The 26176-nt window shown below is 40.7% G+C and overlaps 2 protein-coding genes across 4 annotated transcripts in view; one reads left to right on the forward strand and one right to left on the reverse strand.

Moving 5' to 3' along the window:
• thrab (thyroid hormone receptor alpha b) overlaps positions 1 to 26176 on the reverse strand; it is a 142440-nt gene that overhangs the window by 74410 nt on the left and 41854 nt on the right. For both annotated transcript variants that reach the window (XM_034217972.1, XM_034217971.1), the window contains one exon: positions 3770 to 3847. The gene's annotated coding sequence lies outside the window, so the exon portion shown is untranslated. The remainder of the gene's footprint in view (positions 1 to 3769; positions 3848 to 26176) is intronic.
• Positions 19080 to 21591, forward strand: LOC117547346 (PHD finger protein Alfin1-like). 2 transcript variants are annotated; one of them, XM_034217976.1, is made up of 7 exons: positions 19084 to 19235; positions 19327 to 19390; positions 19596 to 19684; positions 19779 to 19884; positions 20104 to 20209; positions 21033 to 21091; positions 21419 to 21591. In XM_034217976.1, the coding sequence occupies exons 2-7, from the start codon at positions 19382 to 19384 to the stop codon at positions 21509 to 21511; spliced, it is 462 nt and encodes a 153-aa protein (XP_034073867.1). In that variant the 5' UTR covers positions 19084 to 19235; positions 19327 to 19381; the 3' UTR covers positions 21512 to 21591. The 2 variants fall into 2 exon arrangements, with proteins under 2 accessions (XP_034073866.1, XP_034073867.1); XM_034217975.1 differs by having other exon boundaries at positions 19080 to 19390.

The raw sequence follows: 26176 nt of genomic DNA on the forward strand, positions 1-26176 counted from the left end.
GCACATTAGGTGACCAAGTCGTACTTTACCCTTGAATCCCTCCCCGTCTTTAGGAGACACTGGGGCTCTAATCTTTACACACAGAGACACAAAGAACACATGAGGTCAGGGGAGTGTACATGTACAGCGTGTACGTGTACACATGTAATAAGCCACCTGCGCCGCTGCCAATAGAGGATAGAAAAGTACACAAGAAAGGAATATATAATGGATTCAGACTATACTGATTCTGTCCTATACAGCAGTTCACTGAGTGCACACACTCAACAACAGCCGAAAGAACAACTAAGTGCACTAATGTCACATACCAGTAATTGTTGTCTTCTGTCTTCAATACCAGCGAAAGCACATCCGGCCTCATAACAGGTGAGAAAATAATAGAGCACGAGAGAGATTAAGTGTAATTTTCCACTAGGGAGGAGGCAGATTTCCCTCTTTTCACACAAGCAGAAAATATGTTGTTTTGCTGCTGTGCAGAGCCCCGGAGCTGTACTTACAGAAAGTTGTAGAACCAAAACAACTAACAGTAAAGACTGGGTTTGGACCCTGATTGACCAATAAGGTTACACAAATAAACGGAAACACTGAGAACCAATACTTTGGTACCAAGTTGATGAACAAATTCTGAAAAACTGAAGTACACATGTTGACGCACCGTAGTTAACGTAGGGCTTAAGACAGAGGTGACCCCACACACCCTATTTTAGTGTTGAAATATGCAGGAGGGGCAGCTAGTAAATGTTAGCTCTCAGTAGCCGGTGGAAAGCACAGTCCTGTTAGCATGAGATTTCATTCAATTACATTATGTGTTCAAATGTGAATGGTAATAAAGGAGTGAATGTTGAGATATAATTATGTTTTTCTATGGTATTGAACTGACGTCGAGAAACGGGAAATGTCACTGTAATTGTTATCAATTACGCCATGTCTGGCATTGTGACAACAACAGTCAGTGTATATTGTGATGTGAAACAGGGAAAATCAGAGGAGGGATTAGTCTGCTTGTACTTCTGTGCTGCAGATTAATTCAGTAGGTTCAAATCAGTGCCTCTACAACGCTGTAAAGATTTGTTTTTGTTCTTATGTATGTCACAAGAGGAGATGGATGAAATGTAATAGATTATCCATCAGTTTATTTTTCAAATGTCACCTCTACTGTTGACAGTACTGACTTTTTAGGCTCTTGCTTTACTGCCTGTGTGCAATTAAACATACCATATATACACATGCAACATGCGCCCAGTCGCCCACTAAAAAAATGTGCGTGCTACACACATTACACACATGTGTGTTTGAGGCACATGTGTGTGAGTGTACTGCAGCAACCATGTCAGCAGCGGTTCTGTAGCACCAGGTGAGATTTATGATGTGTTAAGAATGCTTGCCTCTAGCTTAGTGCTGGGAGACTGATCCCACCTCCTCGCCTGCCTGTGCCCCAGCCTAACACCTCACATCGCCTCTACCCACAAAAGCACTAACAGACACACAGCTGTATGTATACGCACAGTACCCCCCCTGCACAAACACATACTGTACGTGCACATCAACCCCTGAACCCAAAAGTGTGAGCCTCATGTCTGCACAACCCCCATCCCCGCTCTGAGAGACCCACTTCCTGGGGATAAGCTCACCCCCTTTAAATACCCCCCCTTACCCCGGTTACACTACTTCCAATGATTGCCTAACGAAACCTCTCCTTGTTCTGTGGAGAAATCACACACATACTGGCCTTCGTCAACCCAGAGATCATGCTGTCCAGGGGGGGGGGCACTCAGAGAGGAAAGCTTGGAAGGTTGCTGCAGGAGCCGTGGGGAAGGGAGCACGTTTCACAGCTTTTACAAGCATCATGAATCACCAAGGCTTCTCACTTTACTGGGTGTCATTGAAGACGCTCTCTTTCCTGCAGTTGCTACGTATTCTATAGCTTAAAAGGGACACTCAAGGAGAATATGAAACATGTATCTAATATATATTCCCCAGTTTAATACTCCCATTAGGGAAATATTTAATTCATTTCAAGTTTTTTTATTAGTTTTATGTTTAAGTATACAAAGGAGGCATTATCTGATATTTTGTTTACATTTGCATATATTCTCAGAGACACAGAAAATACTTATTTATTAAAATAAACACTTAGTTTATATATGTATCCTATTTTTATAACATTGACGAAGTATAATTGCTGGTTTGTCTTGGCCTCAATCTTTTTTTGTTGCACTTATACCATCTGCTATTTGAGCAGAACTGGTCAAGTACTTATTTGTAATCTAGTCAAAATTACATTTAACCCTTTTAAACCTTTTTTCAGATATATTATATACTATATAATATCATAATATATAATGTTGAAATGTAGGTTTGCCTGGAAAATCTAGGTAGAAAATATATATATATTAGAACTGTTAAGGCGTTCAATCAATGATAAAAAAAACGTGTTTCATTGTGACATTAATGTAGCATACAGCAGCATCATAATTGATAAACCAGGGGTGAAAATATTTCCAACAGCAAACATTTACTCCAGTTGATCCGGGTCACTAACCTCTCATCCTGTTAAGGGTCTCGCCCTAAACCCTAACACACTGGATGTCACATATTTACAACGGCATCATAACTAAGCATAACACAGTTACATATTTACAATAGTAATGACTCCTTTACGACCCCTCCCCGCACAGCCAGATCTGAGCAACACACAAAGCCGGCTCAGCTGCAATAAAAATGACAGTTCAGTACACTTTAGCATTTTACTTTAGTATCACCTTTGTCCAGTGCATCTGTTGGATAATTATATACTTATCAGAGTATTTCAATTCGATAACATTGACATATCGTCATTATATATCTGCAACCCCGCTCTCTAAATATCGACCTTCTTCTTGAAACCACTAGTCCAGTTCCAAGAAGTACTTGAACCCGTGACTTACTGCGGTCCCCTTTGGTCCACTATGAGCTCACTACCATTAAAGCTTTTCACACCAAACATCTGTCCAAGCAACTCTGGGGGTTATTCCGTCTCACTCTGCTCGCTGCCATGCATTATCTGCCTCTGCTGTTTCCCTAATGCTGCAGGGACTTAGAGCAGGATTAGACCACAATTATGCGCTTCCCCATTCGCTCCAGCTGTGCAGAGAGAGGAGAGGACTATGGGAGGCACTATTCAAAAAAAAAGGTGATTACTGAAGATGCTTTGTGCAGTCATAGAAGAAAAACCTAATTTAAATAAGAGCCACATTCTGCTGGCATATGGTGCTCCATAACCTCAGCCGTCGCTCGGTTATTTCAATTCCAAATCTTGCAGATTTCCACTGAGACAGATCTCTTACCACCAGTTGTATCATTAATAACCATTAAGAATCTGACAAGAGACGAATGAATGAAGGTGTGAGGCAGCGGTGTCAAATATAAATCACCCAAACTAGATGAATAAGGAACTACAAGAAATGAATGAATGACGATTTCTAGTTTTACTTAAGTGGCTCACAAATAAAATGATAGGGGCTTTCACTGAGTAAATCAGAGGTACATCCCGATCCCATATGCAGTGGAAATGACACCTTTAATGTACTTGCAGCACAGGTGAGAGTCACTGCAGGTGTTTATAAGCAAAGCCACAGAGTGTGTGAGCTGCACATACTGCACATGTGACACAGGCTGACAGCAGAAAGTAGAAAGATGATGAATTATTGTACAAGCCTCTTGCTGAGTCTGTGGGGTATACACCCGCCTCATAAACATACATGTAAACAGGTGCAGAGACATAACCTACCAGTCATAGTGTGTTTTTGTGTGCGGTTAATGATTTCCCCAGGTCTCCTGCGTTGTGTGGTCCGCCTCGTCTCCGCCCCTGGAAGAAATAAAAAGAGGATTGTTAGGGTGGGTGAGCAGCTGAGACCGAGGGCGGAGGGGAGCGGGAGGAGGAAGGGAGGGATATAGCATATAGAAAACAAACAAGGCCATACATCCAAAGGCAAGCGAGGACACTTCCCCCCCCTCCATCTTTCCTCTCTGTCTCATACTTACTTTCCTTTCCTTCCTATGTTTCTCTCTCCCTCTCTTCTTTCCCTGCTTTTTCTTATTCAACGCAAGGCCTTGTTTGTGTTACCTCTTTCTGCAACTGCCTTTTGACCGCTGCTTTTTTATCCTTCATTCCTCTTCCACTCCATATATTTCTCTGCATCCCCTCCTTCAGTGAAAATGTAAGTCAGAAGCCTCGGTCTGTTTACCTCACAGTCTGACTTGAAAGCCAAACATTTATCTATGGGGCCTGCGTCACAGTCACGCTTTAATGTCTGCCGAAACACCCTTCTACTGCTAGCATTACTGGCTTGAATGTCCTCGTAGGAGCTAGAGACGTTGACAGACTGACGTCAGGCAGATGTTAGCATGCATGCTACAGACTGCTGCTCGCTGTAGGGTGAGACTTTGGTGTTTACTGGCCTGTCGTCTCAGATAACACGCTAGAGCAGCAAGCAGTGTGGTGGATTTCCAATTTTTCATATGGTAAACAATCAGGGGAACTTTCCGGGGAGAAGGAAAACAGCTAATATCTGTTTAGAAGTGAAACAATAGACATACTATGATGATTCCAGATATGTGTTATTAAAAAAATGTATATTGGTTGTTTTGTTTGGAAAGGTTTTGTGCTGGAGTTTTACTTCTTTTCATACAAACTTACTGTTAAGTCACAGACAATCTTTTGGAAGTGTGTGCATAACGTGTAAATTAGCCCCTTTAGGCAGAGGTGATTATCTGGGAAAAGAGCCAGGCTAGCCATTTCTCGCCTTTCTCCATTGTTGATGCTAAGCCTTGCTAAGTGTCAGCTGGCTTTGGCTTCATATTTATTGGACAGATATAACACAAATTTCAATCTTCAAATATAACTCTTGGCAAGAAAGCAAATGAGCATAATTGCCATCTTTTCATCCGAATAATTTACAACAAGGCAGCTAATTTGACCTAATACACTAATTTAACTGCTAATATGGTACAAAATACCTGTTGTTATGTTAAAAGGAGAATAAACAAACAGCAGTAGAAAGTGTAAAGCTTGAAAACGAGAACTGAGAGACGGCGGTCAGACTGCAGTGACTTGCTAAAAAGGAGTAAATTCAGTTCAGCTTATTTGAAATATGACTTTCGACTTAAGTTCCTATCTGTCAGTTCCCATAAATTGCAAGAATTGAAAAGCTGATTGTAGTTACACTAGCTGCATCCCACGACATGTCTCTAATCTGCTGAGTTTTATTACACAGATGATCATTTCATATTCCAAAAGGACACAGTAATGTCAAAAGGTATTGAAGCATTCAAAGGCACTTTATCCCTGCTAACAATCATTATGGTTGTGTCCCGATGAACAGTAGTGTCCAAGAGCGTCAGTAGGCACGCTGCCCACAACAGACTGCCACGACAAAGAGACAGAAAAAGTAAAAGATGATAAGACGAAAACGGACGCGAGAAAATTGTGTTAAAATCTGTGAAAGGGAGAAAAAGGAAGGCAAGAAACACGCTTAAAAGTGTTTTTAGACAGGAAGGAAAAGAGGAAGCTGTTACTGTCTTTACGATCCCATGGGACAGGAAGTGCTGGAAGGAAGGCATGTGTCTGACTATATGTAGATGTTGGTGTGTGACGTGCTTGTGTTGTTTGATCTATTAAAAGTACATCATATCCCATTTTTCATTGACATGTCTGTGTGGACAGTAGGGTTGGGCAATTTGATGCTGTATACTGTTAGCTTCCCCTCTCCTAATGCACACTTGATGTATGTGTGGAAAATATGACAGGGGAGGGTTTCAATTCACATTCCACATGAGGGGAATTCCGCTCCGTCCGGACATAACAAATATATTTCCCCCGTGGAGCTGCTGTGGAGAGGGGGGAGGGATATTTCATGGATAGAATTGGAAGAGACTCATTTTGCAAATGGTTGATGCTAATTTCTTGTTTTTGCAGACTGTAATTGCATTTGAGTTTTTTTTGTTTTTAGGCAGGTGTGTGAATAGCGGACTGATAAAAGCAAACAAACTTGAATTTAAAGTAAAATAATGAATGAATCCTCACTATTGTGATGATTTTAAAAAGACAGCCAACTTGTTTATAAATGCATTTCGAAAAGGGAGGTTGTAAAATCTGCATTTGGATCAATATATTAAAACTTTCAATCTTTGTTTTATCACAAAACATTGTTATTCCAATTATTCCCTTCTTCACAGGGATGGTGTGAAGACGATAAAGTAAGGTCATAAATATTGTAGCAATATGTGAGCAAACCTCTCAGAACAGAAAAGTTGCATGTTTGGTCTGCGTTTTGCCGGTAAGACTTTTTGATTCTCCACAGAATGTTTTGTCTGTACGCCCTCTGGGGATTCGGAGATTAGCGTACGAGTGGACGGCCGCCCTATGGTGCTTCCCGTGAGTATAAACAAGGCTTGACATAGAGGCGGCAAAATGGAATGTGTCTTTGCAGCGTATGTTTGAAATATGGGTCAGATATATGCCGAGGAGACACCAATTCAACTCACAGAAGACAACATGTTAAGATGGGAGGTCAACGATTTAGCCCCTGTGCTGACAGTCTGTGTGACAGAGGCCAACACTGCAGAGCACCAGGAGATGATAGATGGCAAAACAGAAGCGCAGAGATGGAGGGGGCTGCAGGCTGAGGAGCGTTGCATTGATTTGGGTGCAAGGAGGCGAGCTTCAAAGTGAAGCCTCTTCATTTTGCTAACTCCTCGGAGCAAAGCTATTGCTGCTGCCAGTGTGACATTTTCACCATCCGGCCGACATGAATAGCTCCCTTTGTCACAGGGAAATTCCACTGGCAACTCTCTAATTAGCTGGAGGGCTCTTCCCCTGCAGACTGGCGAGGGCAAACAAAAACATTCAGGGCACAAGGAGAGAGGTAGCTCTCTGCGAGGGGGGACCGGGAAAACAATAAGGAGCCTGAGTGGAGAAGCAGTCATATGATGCCCTCCTGCTGGCGCTAAAACTAACTAATAATATAATTTAAGTGTCCCGAAAAGAGGGGAGGAAAGAGTATGTGTGAGAATAAATATTTCAGTCATCATGCTGTGCTGGTTTTCAGGGCAGGAATCTGACTAACTGGTTAATTAGCGTCAGGTTGTCAACACTGGTATAAAACCTCCAGCTGGCATTTACATTCAATAGTTGGGGAGTGGCTCACTTGCAACAATGTAACAACTATACAGCTTGAAGATTGGCTAACTCCAAGTAGTGGTCATTAGCTATGTGACCTGTGCATGTCTTCAAAAAGTATTTAGTGGGGAACTCCAACTATTGTACACAAAATGGCATACAATGGATGGGCAGTATCATTCCGTTCTCTGTTGCTATGGAGGGCGATAATCTTTAGTTAGTCTTAAACTTTGTCATAAACTGAGAAAGGGGGAGTAAAGGATGAGAGCAGTTAACAGGCAGAGTTGCACTATGGGAACTGTAGGAGTTTTTTGAGGCAGGGTCATGCTAAGGACTAATGTTAGCACCTTCATTTTTCAATGTGACGAACAAGTCCGACAATATATATTTTTTTATCAAAAACGAATTTACCTTTAATTTGTCCAATTTCTATCAATAATTCAACTTCCAAATTGACCTTGATGTAAGTCCTACAATCTATTATGCATTAGCCTTGCATAATATAAATGAATATACAGTTGTCTCACTCTCTTTACATTAAATGTGAGACTTCGCTGGCCCTGTGTACATGCTGAAGGTTGTTCTGTGTCATTGGAATCCAGTTGCGTTAATGGAGCATGCTAAGCTATATTTGCATCAACAGGATAGCTTTCTTATATAGTATATCTAAGCCCCTCCTAGTCCAGAGACCCAATGGTTGTACAGTACATAAGGTGTGTCTAAACCATGGGCATGGGCCTTTACTGAACTGTAGCAAGGGTCCTACAGTTATAATGCACAGCTATCATGATGGATTGTGTCTGATAAATAGCTTATTTTTGTTTGCACTGAAAGCAATGTTGTGAGTTAAACACACCATCATTAAAAGTCATGTTGCTGATGCTGATACACAAAGCATCATCAATGCAAAGTAATGAAAGAGCAAGTTGTAAATGAACTTCCTATTTCCTGTTAACAAAGCGACCACAGGTGCTACGAGTAAACAATACAACGTTATGAGGTTGCAGAGTCTCATGCACCGATAAAACTGGGTCATGTTCAACATTGCAAGCAAAAGTGCAATGTTGAATGACTCTGAGGTACTGCAGATGAAAATAGAAACAGCGAAAATACATGACGATGGAGATTATATTAGACACTAATAATCCATAGTTTAATTAAGAAAATGTGCCAGATAATATCCAGTTAATGTTGATTTAGTAGCAATTAATTACAGAAAGATATGAAAATTGCATCTTCTAATTCCAAACAAAAGGTCAAATGTAAGAAAACCTTCAACCACACTCAACAGGACATCCAGTTCTGTAAAAACTCATAATCTAATAACCTGAAGGCACAATACCATGAAGACATGTATATGAATAACTGACTATCTGAAAGCTATAAACAAGCCTGAAAGTGTTCCAGAAAGAAAAAGGGACGAAGCTTTGATTAGATCTACCAAAGGCTCCTGCTTCCCGTGACTGATTGAATGATTCCTATCTGACTGATCCAGCCCTCGAGTCAAGACAACACATCTTTACACTTTTAGTGAGGCACTACAAAAAAAACGTGCCTTGTTAATACAGTACATGAGGTTTTAGCATTCTGAAACATCTCATTGAAGTAAGTTATAGGATGCCATTTAAGTATTTCAGAGAATGTTGCACATAAACAGAATCATGTTACATTCGCCCCACCATTTTTCTATCCACCTATGAAGGCAATCATTAGTTACAAATCAAAAAGCAGCAAAGGCATCAAAGTTATAAGTCTTATGGCAACCACAAAGTTCCACATTTCAAAAGCACTGAATGTAGCGCATGCTGCAAAGAAGGCTAGTTTTGTAGGACATTTTCTTCCCCTGGTTCCTCTAAGTGTCACCAGATCACCAGAAGAAATACCCACAGTGGATTTGAGGGAGTCTAAAACAGAAGCAGAACAAATCTTCTGAGGACTTTCAACTGGAAACATCTTGAGGGTAAATTATATCAGTGGGCCCCAAGTTCACCACTACACCCCCTCTGGTGGCAAATGTAAGGCTTTGAACTATCAGGCTAGAAGGGGTGCGGGGAATTCACCGGCCTGTCAGGACTATGAATGATGGTGGATGGAAAAAATCAGATGCTGCCTCGCTGCTATGCCTTCAGGGAAAGGATCTTCTGACGATGAAGACCGAGCCATGCAAGGCTAAACATGGCAAGTCATAAAGAGCTCTAGCTCCGGGGTGCAGTGTGTCATCTCAACATACAAAGGCCTTAATTAAACCTGCAATTTCAGCAAAATACATCATCATCAACTATAAGATTGGCAGGCAGTTTTAGACGCATTGGATGCCTCCAGAAATGCTTTGCTCTCTTGACAATGCCCTGTTTTAAAGTAGGATAGTCGTGAGAAGTCAAAGCAGAAGAGATAAGTGAAGTATGCACTTCCATGCTTTTTGATCAACTGTTTATCTAGGTTGGGTGGAGGGAATTCAAGTAATTTTAGCACAGAAGTCAGCCAAGATTCCACTTGTTTAATCACAATGCATCATGGATATTCTTGTGGCTTGTCTGTGGGAAAGTGCCCAAATCCGTCTCCGTAGTGGCTTGGCATTAAGCAGATCCCCTGTCAATTGCTTTGTAGAGTTCCCATGAAAACAGGGCGCCATAGTGGCACTTCGTTTCCCAACTCTAATTATCACCACCTACACATCGTCTCCTCCCTCCATTGCACTTAACCCTGAGCCATCTCACTTAGTCAATACAAGTAGTAAATTACATTACATTACATTGCATTTAGCTGACGCTTTTATCCAAAGCGACTTACAATAAGTGCGTTCGTCCAACAAAATACAACTTGAAGAAAACAGAATCATATAAGTACATCAGGTTTCATAGAGAAAAAACATTTCAAGTGCTACTCAACTGGCTTTAGATAAGCCAGTCCTTTATTAGTATAAAAGTGCTTCATTAATAGTTCTATCGCTCGAAGTGGAGTCGAAAGAGATGAGTTTTCAGTTTGCGCCGGAAGATGTGCAAGCTATCTGCTGTCCTGATGTCAATGGGGAGCTCATTCCACCATCCTGGAGCCAGGACAGGAAAATTACATTTAAAATCCGATGGCCCTTTGAACCTTTCTGTAAAAATAAAGAACATATATAGCACGCATAAATCTTTGGCAAAAGAGAAAGTGTCAAACACTGAAACAATAAATGACTATCAGATCAAGAAGCCTTAGGGATCACAAACGTGCCTAGCAAGAGTGTGAGCAAGACAACAAGAGAGAAAAGCAATCAACTGTTGGCTTGAAGAGTTCAATCTGTGTTATGTGTATGAGGGTGGAAAACAAGGTATGGGATTAACAAACTATTTGTCCTTTATGTGGAGGATAATCTGGGTAGATAAAAGGCATCCAACATGCACCTCTCCTAAAGGCTAATGTGACATTGGCGCCATATCGAGGCAGAAAGTACTTGATTATATTGTTCGAATGTCAATCTAATCTTGCAACTGGAACCTACAAATATACAGTACAATCTAAGGGTTAAATTAAAGTCGGGCTTGTTGTTTTCAGTTTATTTTCAATTAAAAACACTGACATTTGATTGAACGCACATTGTCTGATTTCCGTGACCAATTTCACTCAGGCCCCCTGTGTGTAACTGTGAGCCAAAGCGTCCTTAAGGCAATTTATTGTTATGAACTTCAATAACAATACATCATCTCTGCCAAAAACAAACCTCCAAGACCACAGCAGAACCTTTAATACAAATATAATGTTGTGATCCAATTTCCCAAAAATTACCTCTAGGGATTAGTATTAACCGTTTGGTTTATATGCTATGTTTGAATGTCTCCGCAACAGGAAGTACTTTAAATGTTGGTCAAATTAGACCTTATTGTCAGCAAAGCCATGATCATCTTAGATCCACCATGATTTGCATTGCATTTACATACACATACAAGTTACATACAGCAACATTTTCTGTTCCAAAATTACATAAATTCCAGATGGGTGCAATACACATTCCCCCCGAAAAAGGGGGGAATGTGTATTGCACCCATCTGGAATTTATGTAATTTTGGAACAGAAAATGTTGCTGTATGCTTTTTGATGTAGTTCAAAACAAAACATGTTGTGGGTTTGACTGCATTCTTTCACTCTGCCCATAAAGTTTGAGATCTATCACATCAGGAATCAATATTCAAACCACACACACACACACACACACACACACACACACACACACACACACACACACACACACAACACACACACACAACACACACACACACACACACACACACACACACACACACACACACACACACAACACACACACACACACACACACACACACACACACAACACACACACACACACACACACACACACACACACACACACACACACACACACACACCACACACACACACACACACACACCACACACACACACACACACACACACACACACACACACACCACACACACACACACACACACACACACACACACACACACACACAGTACAGAACTACAGTAAGTGTCCATCAGGCCATATGTGTGTCAATACATTGAGATTGGGATAGAGCGGATGGGGGGAGTGAGGGGGTGACAGCATGTTCATAGTGTCACTCCAAGGGCGGTCGTTTCGTCCTGGCAAAAGACTGCATTCACTATATACGGCCGGCCATAAAACGCACAGCACTCAGGAAGAAGATGACCGAAGAGAGATGAGGAGGAGGAGGATAGCAATAAGGAGAGGGATGACGACGTTAGAAAGACCCCGAGACTGAAAGACGACGGGACACAAGGCCACGTTGATGAGAGGCTGCACAGCTGGATGGTTCAAGGAGACGGCAGGGCGGGGGCAGTGAGAAGGCCACGGCAACAGGGAGAAGACAATGCATCAGGGCCTGTCAAGATGATAATTTACTGTTGGTGAAGTTGCAAATAGATTTGCTCTAGTGCCCTCAACACTGCATTTGCATGAAATATGTGTAGAGAGGGAGAAAGGGACATGGAGGGTGGTGAAAGATCAAGGAGGCTAGAGAACTAGGAATCCTTTTTTTATAAGCATGAAATACAGAGGTTGGTGTTAACATACAGGTTGTGCTTAAAATATTTTTGTTTTCAGTTGGTAAAACCCAACCAAGAACTAGTTTTAGAGGAATGCAGAGTCATTGCCCTTACCCTCATGCTTTGTTAAAAAAAAAGTCTTGGTTCCTGCACTAATGATGACCAAATACCATGAAGTCTATACTATTCTCTTTGAAGTCTAATCAAATTTTAAACTGGGCTAAACAGGCCTATGGGATCTCATGACTAAGTCACTATACTTTTAGGTCCAGTATTTGTGTCCCAAATCCAATATATTTGAAACATTTTAATCAAGTTTACTTCAGAGACATAGAGTCTATACGGCAGCATGTTCCTGAGTGCTTCAGAAAGGTTATGTTGAGCACTTTGAATTGCCATTATATATAAATCATTGCTACACACATACAACTGCCCAGCCTAAACTTTCTTGAGGCTCTGTCCATCCTCATCACATACAGGCTTGAGGGATTTTAATTAGCCTTTTCAGACATGCTGGTAATATTAGTATCACTGCGCTGGTTTGTATAAGCAAAGAACAGAAGAGTCTTTGTTGTAGTTTTTGCCCACAAGTCAGTTCAGCTGTGTTTCCAATTAGAGGAGTCTTTATAAAAAGAAACGTTCAAAAACTGCAAGCCCTTGTATATTCGATGTTAGCCCTTTTCTATGATCTACCAGCAAACTGCCACCAGACATTCACTGGCTTAAAGAAAAGAGCTCCAAACCCAACATGATGCAGGTCTTAGTTTTAAACTCACACTATTAGAGGTATTGCTAAGATCTGCAATATTTCTGTATACATCATACTGTACATACATGTCATTCTATTGTCAGGGTAAAACAAACTAGCAGTCAGACAATCTCACTATATAAATATACTCTATTTTGGGACAGGGCAAACGACCATTCCTTACCTGCTACCCCACTACTTCCTCAACCTTGTTACTAACCACACCCAGCGTCGAACTGTCCCACTAAATAATTTGTCGACTAACTCTTCCAACGGTTTTGTGGACTAAACCTGGGTTTCTCCAGATAGTCCTGCAAAAGTTCTTGTGTTTTGTGTGTCTTGAGTTACCAAAGCTTTTCAGAAGTAATTCATTCAGCATGAAAAACGTTTTTTTTTTAAAAATCCTATCAACTTCTATCACAAAAATACATTTAAAAGGTGAGGTAGGTAATTTTGGAGAAACCAGCTCGAGTGCGCTAGAATTTGAAAATACACAACCGGAAAAAATCTGCCACTTCCTTACAGAGCCCCTCCTCCAACACACACGGACGCGCACATGACCAATGAGGGCACGAGATAAGTTTGTGCACAGATGGAAGGCTGACAGGCAGGTAAGCTATCCAGTTATTTTAGCCCAGCCAAAAAGTATTTCTGAAATAAATTACATACCCCACCTTTAAGTCGTCCATGACGAATACTGCAGCTCAAATGATTTATCAACTAAGAGGCAGCCGTTCTAATACATAGTCAAAGTTATCAAATTAAGCAGTATCAGACAAGTGCTTTTGGTCCTGGTCTACAACTCTGCTAATGTATTTAGCAAGTAAATTACAACACAGAAATATGTAAATGAGCTTCTCTTAACAGAATCCGAGGAGGACATGTAAGGACAAAGCTCAACAGGTGCATAGCAATAGCTGGGGCCCACTCAGATCAAGACTTGCATTAAATCTCCTAGTCTCAGAGCCACAGCCCAGAACAGGAGCTATCATCCTAAATGCGATTAGTGTCCAGTGGTAATCTAGGACCCATTCAATCCTGCTTAGAGTAGATGACACAATTGATTCAGAGGATTAGTCCGCCTTTCCTCATGGGGCAGGGGAGGGCAAATCAAAGGGCCCGCAATCGGAAAGAGTTAAAAAGAAAAAAAGGGAAGAAACTGCGTGGAAGAAGAGGAAGACATATCAAAGAAGCAGAAACAGGAGCAGGAGTCACGAGTCCAATGCTCTTCCATAATTAAAGCAGACAGTTCTTTCGTGCAGCCCTGTCATTAACATAACCCAGCACACTACAGGGGGTGCACTGAGATCTGTAGTGTGTGGCTTCAGAAGATGACAAGCCATTAGACGTAAGGAGCCGCCTCTTCTTACAGATCACACCACATGAGGAGTGTCACTCTTTATGGCTGTTCTTTTCTGGCTCTATTTAAGATTTGAATTAAAAAGAGGGCTTCATTCCAAATACAAACACATAACAGTAAACACATGCATGCGCTTATATAAGACAGTGGAATTAAGAATGCAGTCTTGCATGCATAAACACAGCCACAATACGGTGGTGTTTCATGACACAATAAGCATAATTTAGGAGTTGGTGATTGAGATCATCCACGCAGGAAACACAGAGGAACCATGTGACCACACCAAATGATGTCACATGTGGCTATGGGTCTGTTATCTATGGCTCTGTATGCAACCACTTTTTTGATCCATTCTCTACGGCTGTTAAATCTGAACCTTTCCATTTTTCAGCTAAATATTTAATACAGTTCTACATGCACATGAAATTGACTTGTAGAGATGTAGGGCTGCTTTATGCAAACCATCACAATTTAAAAAATATCCTGCATTTAATTGTAAAATAATCAAAAGAAAGAACCAATTCCACTTGTTGCTTTACATTTACTGCAATATAAAGGGCCAAGAGTTTTACTAAAGGTTTAAAATAGCAAAACATTAAGCTCTAATCCAAAATACACACAGACTGAGACTTCAAATAAAACACAGCAATATCTGTGCCATGATTAAATGTCAAGCTGACATCAAATGGCTAAATGTTTGAATAGTCAGTAGCTCAAATGACTGAAAGAAGAAAATGGCTTCAGTAGCGCTACACAATATATTTAGCATTTAGTGTGTAGGTTACATTTATACAGCACACTGCAACATTGATTATTTGTAGTGGTCCCAGTTCCCACTCAGAAAAACACACCAAAAGTAGCTCTGTATTTGGCTTTGGACTCTGCACAGAAACAGGCACAAGAGGAAGGAAGCTGAAACAAGCAGAGGAGCCTTATTACTTTTATTTCCAACGTGAAATGTGTCCAAAGCTGAAATATCAAATTGAAGGTCTTGCCAGATTTTGTTTACATATTCATAGATTTGATAGTCTTTGATGTTCTTTATTTATTCAAGCTTATGGTACGTATTGGACTGAATTTAAAAGTTGGGAACTCTGGCTTCTTCAATTTATGTTTTTTACAAAACTAAAAGTAATATTCAGCAGAAGAAGACACAGATACATAAGATTCTATAGAGAGAAATTCTATGTTCTCATAGGGACGGCCATCAAGTTAAAAAGGCCATTCATTCACAGAAAACCTCCACCACAGAACAATCCATTTCACAGAAAATGTGAACGTTAGCAGCAGGGTGATAGAGATATCAAACTGGAAACACACACACGAGTCGCACACTCACACACCCTATTGTTGAGCCTTGTACGGCTTTAATGTGTACTGTATCTCAGTGTTTCCAATAGTTGTCACTGGTCCCCCTGTTGACTGCTGTCACAACTGTTGGCTTAAGCCTATGGCATTCTACAATGCATAAATTAGCCTAGCGGCTAGCTGACTTTACCTTGTGTTTTCTTAGATCTGTGTAGATATTCCATTCTTCTCTGCACAACGGTGGTATCAGTCCTATGAGGTTTCTCTCCCTGTCACGTTTCACATGTGCTATTTGTTATCTACAGATACATCTACACAGAGACAAGTGGGAGACTGGATTCAAAGCTTTAATGAGCTAAAAAGTTCCAAGACTGTCAAAGAGCAAAAAGCATGACAGAGCGAGGGAAGTCTGAGTTAGGAAGGGTGATGAAGGGAGCCAGGGGAGGGAAATAAAGGGAAAAATAAATGTTTAAAAGTTAAAGTGAAACAGAACAGGAGTGAGAGTCAGAAATATTACTGGCATCAATTTCTGGCTAGCGCTTTCTTCTATTTCCTTTTTTCTTAAAAAGTGAAAAGCGTTCCTTGAGTTCAAAACACTACAGCAGTAGTAATTAAGCGTTGTTGCTGAATGAGGTTTTCCTGCTTCTGCCACAGAAAGGTTCAAAAAGTGTCAGAGAGCTGGCCTGAACACTGCCAGGAAATACAGAGCGACCTGAGTAAACCAACCAGCCATTAGCGAGTAAACGCTGCCATAGAGTTTATTTTAACCTGATGCCAAATCAAATACATAATGCTTCAAAAGATTACTGCAATCTGCCTCGAAGAGTCTTGTTTCAATATACTGATGTTTATTCTTTGACAAATTCCAAAACAACTGCCAAAAGGGGTGACATAAGTGTAGTGCATCATCCTTTTTCGTGTTTTAAGAAGTAAAGGACAGATTTTAGAGTGTTGTCTTTTATGCTGAAAACATTAGTTGAAAATAAAAGTCATGTGCCAGCTTCTAAATGAGGAAATGTTGTTTGTTGTATATCAGTTTGATTAATTTCTGATAAAAAATATATCAGTCAATTAATAATAACAAATAACTTGATATTAAAAATCATCATTAGTATGTCTCTGCAGCTGAAGTGCACAAATAAATCAGAAATGTGAGAGAGACTAAAAAACATTGTTCCACCTTAAGGGTCTTACCTAACACTCTTACACATGCTGAAATACATGTTGAAACTCTGTCTCAATCCAAAGATAACATTCTTATACAGCACACCAGCTGCATGATCGAAAAACACCAAGTGCTTTGCCATGTCACATGTTGTAGAGCTTACGCACCCTTGTTTGACTTAGCGTTGCTCCATACATTAATGCTGAGCCGCTATGTACAGAACATGTCTAACATTCAGTACATAGTGTACTAAAACATGACATTGCATTGTGCAACAGTTGCAGGTTCAGTAATCTTCTCCCCCCCTCTCTCTCTCTCTCGCTCAGGCTAAGGACATAGATAATAAAGGCGTCTACCTCCTGCCTGTTGGTCTGTGATGTGAGAGTGTATTGTCCCTGCTGGAGAGGCGACACCAGCCGATCTATACCGCGAACACTGAGAGATCTTCATCAAGAAGCCACAAGCAGAGGTCTGTGTTAAGGCCCTGACACACCAGGCCGATTTCGGCCGTTTTCGTTAGTCGGAAGACGAAGCGTGTCCTGTCGCCCAAACTCAATTTGGTGTGTCCCGCACAAGCCCCCAGGAAGTGCGCCGGACTCAGAAGAAAATATTTGTGGTGGCCAAACGGCGGTACTGCACATCCGTTTGGTTGCCAGGCCCGGTGTTGTGTCACATTATGCCTCCCCGTCATGAAATGCCCCCCTTGTCACGGGAACGCGCATTTCTAAATGACACGTTTACACCTCTAAATGACACGTTAACACCATAGGTTTACACCTTAAAACGATGTTTAAAACGAAAAGTAAACGTTCAGGGTTTTTATTAATGGTAATTTTCAGACTGTGAGTTGTTTAGTGGTAGCTCATAGTCTTGATTCTTCTGGTTTAACTTTTCGCTCCGTATTTGAGGTGTCGAAATTCGTTCGTCACTTCCTTTTCAGTTTGTTTTTTAAATGGTTTTTTATCATTATTGTTACGTCCCTGTCTGTATAAACGTGCTTTAAAATGTATTGTTTAATTTTACATAGTTGTCATCTAATAATCTAAATATGTTTACAAATGTTACATAGTCTTTGTCAGCATATATGCTATGCGTACAAAATAAAAGTGTGACATTCATGAAACTTGCTCCATTTATTGGTATCAGTCCTAGAACCATACCCTGAAAAATGCTTGAGGGTGGGATTCATAGAAACCTCTTTTGGTGGGGGGGGGGCATTATATGACAGGCCTGGCCATCACAATATGCCCCCCCCTTGCTATCTTACAAAATAAAAGTGTCACATTCATGACACTTGCTCCATTTATTGGTACCAGTCCTAGAACCATACCCTGAAAAATGCTTGAGGGTGGGATTCATAGAAACCTCTTTTGGTGGGGGGGGGGAATTATATGACAGGCCTGGCCATCACAATATGCCCCCCCTTGCTATCTTACAAAATAAAAGTGTCACATTCATGAAACTTGCTCCATTTATTGGTACCAGTCCTAGAACCATACCCTGAAAAATGCTTGAGGGTGGGATTCATAGAAACCTCTTTTGGTGGGGGGGGGGAATTATATGACAGGCCTGGCCATCACAATATGCCCCCCCTTGCTATCTTACAAAATAAAAGTGTCACATTCATGAAACTTGCTCCATTTATTGGTACCAGTCCTAGAACCATACCCTGAAAAATGCTTGAGGGTGGGATTCATAGAAACCTCTTTTTTTTTGGGGGGGGGGGCATTTTATGACAGGCCTAGCCATCACAATATTCCCCCCCTTGCTATCTTACAAAATAAAAGTGTCACATTCATGAAACTTGCTCCATTTATTGGTACCAGTCCTAGAACCATACCCTGAAAAATGCTTGAGGGTGGGATTCATATAAACCTCTTTTGGTGGGGGGGGGGGGGGCATTATATGACAGGCCTAGCCATCACAATATTCCCCCCCTTGCTATCTTACAAAATAAAAGTGTCACATTCATGAAACTTGCTCCATTTATTGGTACCAGTCCTAGAACCATACCCTGAAAAATGCTTGAGGGTGGGATTCATAAAAACCTCTTTTGGTGGGGGGGGGGGGGGGCATTTTATGACAGGCCTGGCCATCACAATATGCCCCCCCTTGCTATCTTACAAAATAAAAGTGTCACATTCATGAAACTTGCTCCATTTATTGGTACCAGTCCTAGAACCATACCCTGAAAAATGCTTGAGGGTGGGATTCATAGAAACCTCTTTTGGTGGGGGGGGCATTATATGACAGGCCTGGCCATCACAATATGCCCCCCCTTGCTATCTTACAAAATAAAAGTGTCACATTCATGAAACTTGCTCCATTTATTGGTACCAGTCCTAGAACCATACCCAGAAAAATCAACCAGCGCAATGACGGTCAAGCAGCTGTTATTGACAGCTACGCTATGACCGCCATCTGGAAACACACATTTGGAAGAATCCGGGTATGTACATGATTGGAATAACTTTGCTTTTGTAAATGTTGCAAATGTGCATTTTTCAACAGGAATGTAATACTTGTGCAACTACTCTCAGGTTGATCCAATGGCACACAGTCATCGTGGGAATTGTGAACGAGAACCATCATTGGATGTTGGTGGTGAGAATAGGAGCATATTTTAAGCTCCAATCTGTATCTATAGTGCTGTATACACCATATATAATTAGTGATTTGCAAGATAACAAGGCCACACATACATGCTGTCACTTATTATTGATCAAATCTAAACAATACCCTACATCGTACCTGCGTAATGTATGGTTCCTGCCTAATGCATGTTGTGTTTCCATGTGAATAATAAAAGGTAATGTACCCCCATGAGAAGAAAACCCTCTTCTTGGATCCACTTGGAGAAGGGAAAGGCAAAACGAAGGTGTGCCTGCAGTCTACAAGGTACATTTGATACAGTGTACTAGTTCCGGTGTTTTATGAGTATTTTGACAATGATGTGCTGCATCTTGACACATGTACTATATACATACTGTAGAGCCTTTATGAGGATGAAAGGCTGCAAGGTGTCAAGATGGACATGCAGCACCCTCCCCCATAATCGCCAACAAGACAGCACATCCTGTGGTGTCCTGGCCTTAAAAGTGAGTGTGAAATGCATTTAGCCAAACATTACTCTCAAACTCAAATTCAGTAGCAATTAGACTGAATATCTTGACTTGCTTTTATACATCTTGATCAAAGATGTATTGAATTGTCATTCACATGTCATTCTTTAAATCTGTTGGGTAATTTGTCTGTATTCCATTTGAGGGTAAAATCATAGACCATGCAGTCCATATACTAATCAAGGTTCTCTTCAGTTTGCAGAGAAGATTTTACTGGGGGAGTCAATTGAGTTTGAAAGCTCACAGAAGGCAGTGCACGAGCTGAGGCTGGACATTGCTACTTCTCTCCTCAGAGAATCTGGTTTGTTACCTTTTCTCAACATTGTCAATGACTTCATGTAGTTACTTTTATTAATTGTATCTCATAAGTATGCATCAATAACCTAGTATATTAATAATGTGCCATGCAAATTGTTGTATTGTATCACTGCTTGGACCATTGGTACTGTTGACCAGGGACATTATCAGGGTTTTAAAAGCAACACAGTGGCTTAAGTATAGATTAGGGTAAATAGTCACTACATACAGTATATTGTGTATCTCAACTCCAAACAGATAACATATGAAGCATCGCAGGCAGGCATCTTCAACTGCAATTTCATATAGGCTACACACGTCACACTCTAACACACCCTTTCAATTCTGCGGTTTATTTAAGATGTGAGATTTCCCCATCTTCCTCCTTTCAATGTGCTCATTGGTGTGTATTACTTTTAACTGATATCCTCAGTTAATTTTTACCTTGAATTTATTATAATCTAAGCTGTAAAGCTAATGTGATGAACAACAAAAGAACCATGAGAACCAAACTTAAATTGATGCGTACAGTGCGAAAAGAAGTTTTTGGATGTTTTGTTAATGACATTGTGCAGGTTCCCATTCTAAAGAGGGTACGGAGAGAGTGAAAGAAGGAGCAGATGGCTCCTCTGTGCTCAGATTTAATCATTTAGAAAATCTATGTGTTTGTGTGTGTTTTGCCTTTTCTTCACACAAAATAATAAAAGACCACAACAAATGTGTCCTTATATAATTGACCTTTTAGTCAAAAATTGGAATGGGTCACCTTGACCCCAAATCTGTAATGTGGTTTATCTGAAGATATTGATTACGTTTTGTCTCAACAGATGATCTAAGCAGGCTTTGCTTTTACTGCGGGATGGAGGAGCAGGATGAAGAACATTGGGTAATTTCCTATTGCACATTACAAATAAAGAAAATTAGCAGAAATATGTTTCCAGACTTTATCAACATAACATTTGCGTTGGTAATTGCTACTATATTTGGCATCTTCAGCATTAACTGATAAAGGATTAATGTTTTGCTTGTTTTTCCATACATTTTTGTTGAAAATGTATTTCTTTCTCATAACACAACATTTATGTTTTTGAAAGATTTCGATTATTGAAGGAATGGTTGGAATGTTAGTGGGAAATACATTAGAGATATTCTATTATCATAACAAAATCCCATAATGCATACCTTACATAACAAGTATTTATTGTTTTCTCAGATTTGCTGTGACATTTGTCAGCAGTGGTACCACCACCAATGTGTACAAAGGCCGCCAGTTGATCAACCGTACTTGTGCCCTGGATGCACATAATGCCCCGAAGGAACCATCATTAACTGTCCACTGTCATTTCAACCAATGCAACTATTGTTTGGCCTGTCATAAAATGCACCCCACCCTAAAAGAGGTTTCTATGAATCCCACCGTCAAGCATTTTTCAGGGTATGGTTCTAGGACTGGTACCAATAAATGGAGCAAGTTTCATGAATGTGACACTTTTATGTTGTAAGATAGCAAGGGGGGGCATATTGTGATGGCCAGGCCTGTCATAAAATTCCCCCCCACCAAAAGAGGTTTTCTATGAATCCCACCCTCAAGCATTTTTCAGGGTATGGTTCTAGGACTGGTACCAATAAATGGAGCAAGTTTCATGAATGTGACACTTTTATGTTGTAAGATAGCAAGGGGGGGCATATTGTGATGGCCAGGCCTGTCATAAAATGCCCCCCCACCAAAAGAGGTTTCTATGAATCCCACCGTCAAGCATTTTTCAGGGTATGGTTCTAGGACTGGTACCAATAAATGGAGCAAGTTTCATGAATGTGACACTTTTATGTTGTAAGATAGCAAGGGGGGGCATATTGTGATGGCCAGGCCTGTCATAAAATGCCCCCCCACCAAAAGAGGTTTCTATGAATCCCACCCTCAAGCATTTTTCAGGGTATGGTTCTAGGACTAGTACCAATAAATGGAGCAAGTTTCATGAATGTGACACTTTTATTTTTGTAAGATAGCAAGGGGGGGCATATTGTGATGGCCAGGCCTGTCATAAAATGCCCCCCCCCACCAAAAGAGGTTTCTGTGAATCCCACCCTCAAGCATTTTTCAGGGTATGGTTCTAGGACTGGTACCAATAAATGGAGCAAGTTTCATGAATGTGGACACTTTTATTTTGTAAGATAGCAAGGGGGGGCATATTGTGATGGCCAGGCCTGTCATATAATTCCCCCCCCCCACCAAAAGAGGTTTCTATGAATCCCACCCTCAAGCATTTTTCAGGGTATGGTTCTAGGACTGGTACCAATAAATGGAGCAAGTTTCATGAATGTGACACTTTTATTTTGTAAGATAGCAAGGGGGGGCATATTGTGATGGCCAGGCCTGTCATATAATGCCCCCCCCCACCAAAAGAGGTTTCTATGAATCCCACCCTCAAGCATTTTTCAGGGTATGGTTCTAGGACTGGTACCAATAAATGGAGCAAGTTTCATGAATGTCACACTTTTATTTTGTACGCATAGCATATATGCTGACAAAGACTATGTAACATTTGTAAACATATTTTGATTATTAGATGACAACTATGTAAAATTAAACAATACATTTTAAAGCACGTTTATACAGACAGGACGTAACAATAATGATAAAAAAAAAACATTTAAAAAAACAAACTGAAAAGGAAGTGACGAACGAATTTCGACACCTCAAATACGGAGCGAAAAGTTAAACCAGAAGAATCAAGACTATGAGCTACCACTAAACAACTCACAGTCTGAAAATTACCATTAATAAAAACCCTGAACGTTTACTTTTCGTTTTAAACATCGTTTTAAGGTGTAAACCTATGGTGTTAACGTGTCATTTAGAGGTGAAACGTGTCATTTAGAAATGCGCGTTCCCGTGACAAGGGGGGCATTTCATGACGGGGAGGCATAATGTGACACAACACCGGAAACACTTTTTCCCATTGACTTACATGGGGAAAGAGTGGTCTGTAAATTGTTGGATAATTTTTTTTGAACTAAATAAACCACCCAGTATGAACACTTGTATAGCCCTTATTAAAAACATTCGTTCCTCAAGTTGTAAAAATGTGCTAATAACGTTATTCTGAGAGTTATTTCCCTCTGCATTATGAACGCGCATCTAACCCATGGGACCGCGCAGCCCGGCACGTTCATGTTACGTGTTCAGCACTACATGCGTTTATCTTTACCCATGGATGCACAATAACAACGGACCCATATCGCCTTACTGCCATCCCACGGAGCTGTAATAATGGATATATTGCACATGTTTGCTGTAATTCATCATTTGTAAAATAGTATACTACATGGGCTGTATGGTTAAATCTTGTACCGTAAATGTTGTATTAAATAAAGTTAATATTACCGACGTTAGATTAACGTCCCTGTAGCTCCTTATTGCACTAAGAAGCTTATTGCACTGTGTATATATATATATATATAGAGTGCAATAATTATTTCATGCTAAATGAAGCTCTGTTGGATATCACTAGATCCTGTTACAACGTAATATAAGTACATAACGATTGATGTGTACATTAGCATCATTACTAGCTAGCTGCTAACTGCCGCCTCGTTAATATCAAATCCATGATAACAACAACCATTACCATGCTGTCATGAACGCTCGGTGCTGTTACATGTACGCAAATTGACATGCTTGATATGAACGAGCATTTTGGTTAAAGTTGCGCATGCGCTATGAGCGCATATACATGCCGGGTAATCTGTGACGTTTCACTCTCAAAAGTTGGGCCATGTTATCATCATGCGCTAATGAGCAACTCTCATAGGAATGAATGAGGCCCCGCCTCCCACGCTGTATCCAGGTCTTATTATACATCCATGGTCCCGCACCGTCGGCAGTGACACGCCTTATTTGGACTTCCTGACCCGATGCATGGCCGATTCAACATGTTGAATCTGAATCGGCCATGCATCGGGTCAGGCAGTCGGACCAAGCAATCACTCTGATTGGCTGTTCAGCTAGCGAATCAGTGCATGAGAAGCGAAACGGAAGTGAGGGACGTAAACAAACGATTTAAGAAGGCACACAAAGACTGCTATTCATTTTCATCTCATCATGGCGATCTGGAATGACGGAAACGAAGACCTGCTCTGGCTGCTCATCACCTTGATCCAGGAGAGGCCAGCTCTGTACGACATCACAGAGAAAAGGTACTCGAACCGAGTAGTGAAAACCGGACTCTGGCGAGAGATTGAGATTGAAACGCAACTTGGTTTCTCGGGTAAGATTATCTTTTTCATCAATTGAGCTCTTTAGCAGATACTGTTGGCTTTTTATTGTTTGCCAGCGTACAGTGACGTTAACGTGAAATGTAATTTGTTATTTCAACCTTGTGTTTTGTTGTTATCTTGTTGCTAGCTGGGCAGTTTGGCACTGCATATAGATATGAATTGGACATGCTAACTAGCCACAATGCTTACATCGTTTATTTGTGTGCTTCAGAGAAAGAGCTGAGGAAGAATTGGGATTCTATGCGAACCCAGTACACCCGGTACAGGAAACGTGCCCCTTCGGGTAGTTGTGGAGCACAAAGGACTGGCAGACAGCAGTGGATCATAACCAGGCTGCAGTTTTTAGAGCCCTACACAAGAAGGAAGGAGAGTACTTCGAACCTCACCATCACGGTAACTATTTTATTTGTTGAGTACAAATAAGTGTTTCTTGCTTCTTTCATTTACAAAAACATTATTTTCATTAATTTGGTGGTTACAGTGTTAAATATAACAATAACAGAATAATATATATATTATTGTATTATAATTATTGATGTGCTCATCACCTTAATGTTGCAGCTGGTAAAGGAGGAGCTAATTGAAATTACATGATATACTGCTGGGTAGCTTATGAAATTCACCATGGGATCAATAACGCTTTTATCTTAACCTATAATAATACATGATAAAATATGTCTTGATTATATTTTGTAGTGTTCTGAATCTTCTAGAAGTATGTCTTTAGCATCTGAATAGAGCATCAAAATGTGTCTACAATGTACCTCTCACACTTGACCACACCCCAAACTAATGGCACACACATTTCAGGGTATTGTTTTGTTATGAAAGCTTAGTAAACAGTTTTAAGAAGCCATGGTATTAAATCCAACTAACTGTGAATTTATTTTAAAAAATGTGGCTGCAGAATCAACCCCCGGTGGCACCAGCAGTGAAACCTCGACCAGCACCACCAAGGAGTCCTTCCACTTTGATGCTGAGCCCTGCACTCCCCTGGCAGAATCCACCATCAGCACCACACCGGCACCGCTCAGAGAGAGGCCAAGCACACTCAGCACTCGAAGGCCTCCGGCGAAGCGCAGGATGATGATACTAAATGAGATACTGTCTACCGCTGTTCATTGTTCGAGATTGAAATGTAAATGTGCAAGCCGTTTTTTCTGCCCCTCTATTCACATGTAGCCTTTCATACGTGATGGTTTCTTCATTCTCGAACTGTTGTGGAGCAGAACTATACAGTTGCAGGATTAGTCTCAAGTACCTCAATATAATTATAGTATGTCTGCACTTTATGTGCTCATTTCATAATTCATTCATATATTTTATATTCTACTAAAACTGAATCAAACCATAAACAAGGTGGCCTGTTGGGATTACTATATATCAGTGCCCCCCCGGCATTATAATGTCCGTCTTTTCACTGAATTGTCGTCTTGAAAAGGGTACTCACAATACATCCGCAACAACTTCATCTTCACCTGTTGCACTTGTCATTTCAACGTTCATCTAGATCCTCTGTCTCGAGCCAGTTAACTAGCGGGCCTTCTAGAGTACCCTGGAACCGAGGGAAACTCTGAAAGCATACGCCCATTGGCTACAAATCAATATATGATTGGTTGATCAAACTGTCAGTCCAAATGTACACTCTCATTCAGTGCAACGGCCAGGGCATTCGATCAAGGATGTAGAATAC

This window comes from Gymnodraco acuticeps, unplaced genomic scaffold, assembly GCF_902827175.1.
Source record: "Gymnodraco acuticeps unplaced genomic scaffold, fGymAcu1.1, whole genome shotgun sequence".
Taxonomy (NCBI): Eukaryota; Metazoa; Chordata; class Actinopteri; order Perciformes; family Bathydraconidae; genus Gymnodraco; species Gymnodraco acuticeps.

Bases quoted from the DNA above. Each gene is read 5' to 3' on its own strand.
- LOC117547346 (XM_034217975.1), top strand. From the start codon at position 19,271: ATGTTGCAAATGTGCATTTTTCAACAGGAATGTAATACTTGTGCAACT. The intron at 19,885-20,103 runs GTGAGTGTGAAA...GGTTCTCTTCAG, and splicing joins GTGGTGTCCTGGCCTTAAAA to TTTGCAGAGAAGATTTTACT. The intron at 20,210-21,032 runs GTTTGTTACCTT...TTGTCTCAACAG, and splicing joins TTCTCTCCTCAGAGAATCTG to ATGATCTAAGCAGGCTTTGC.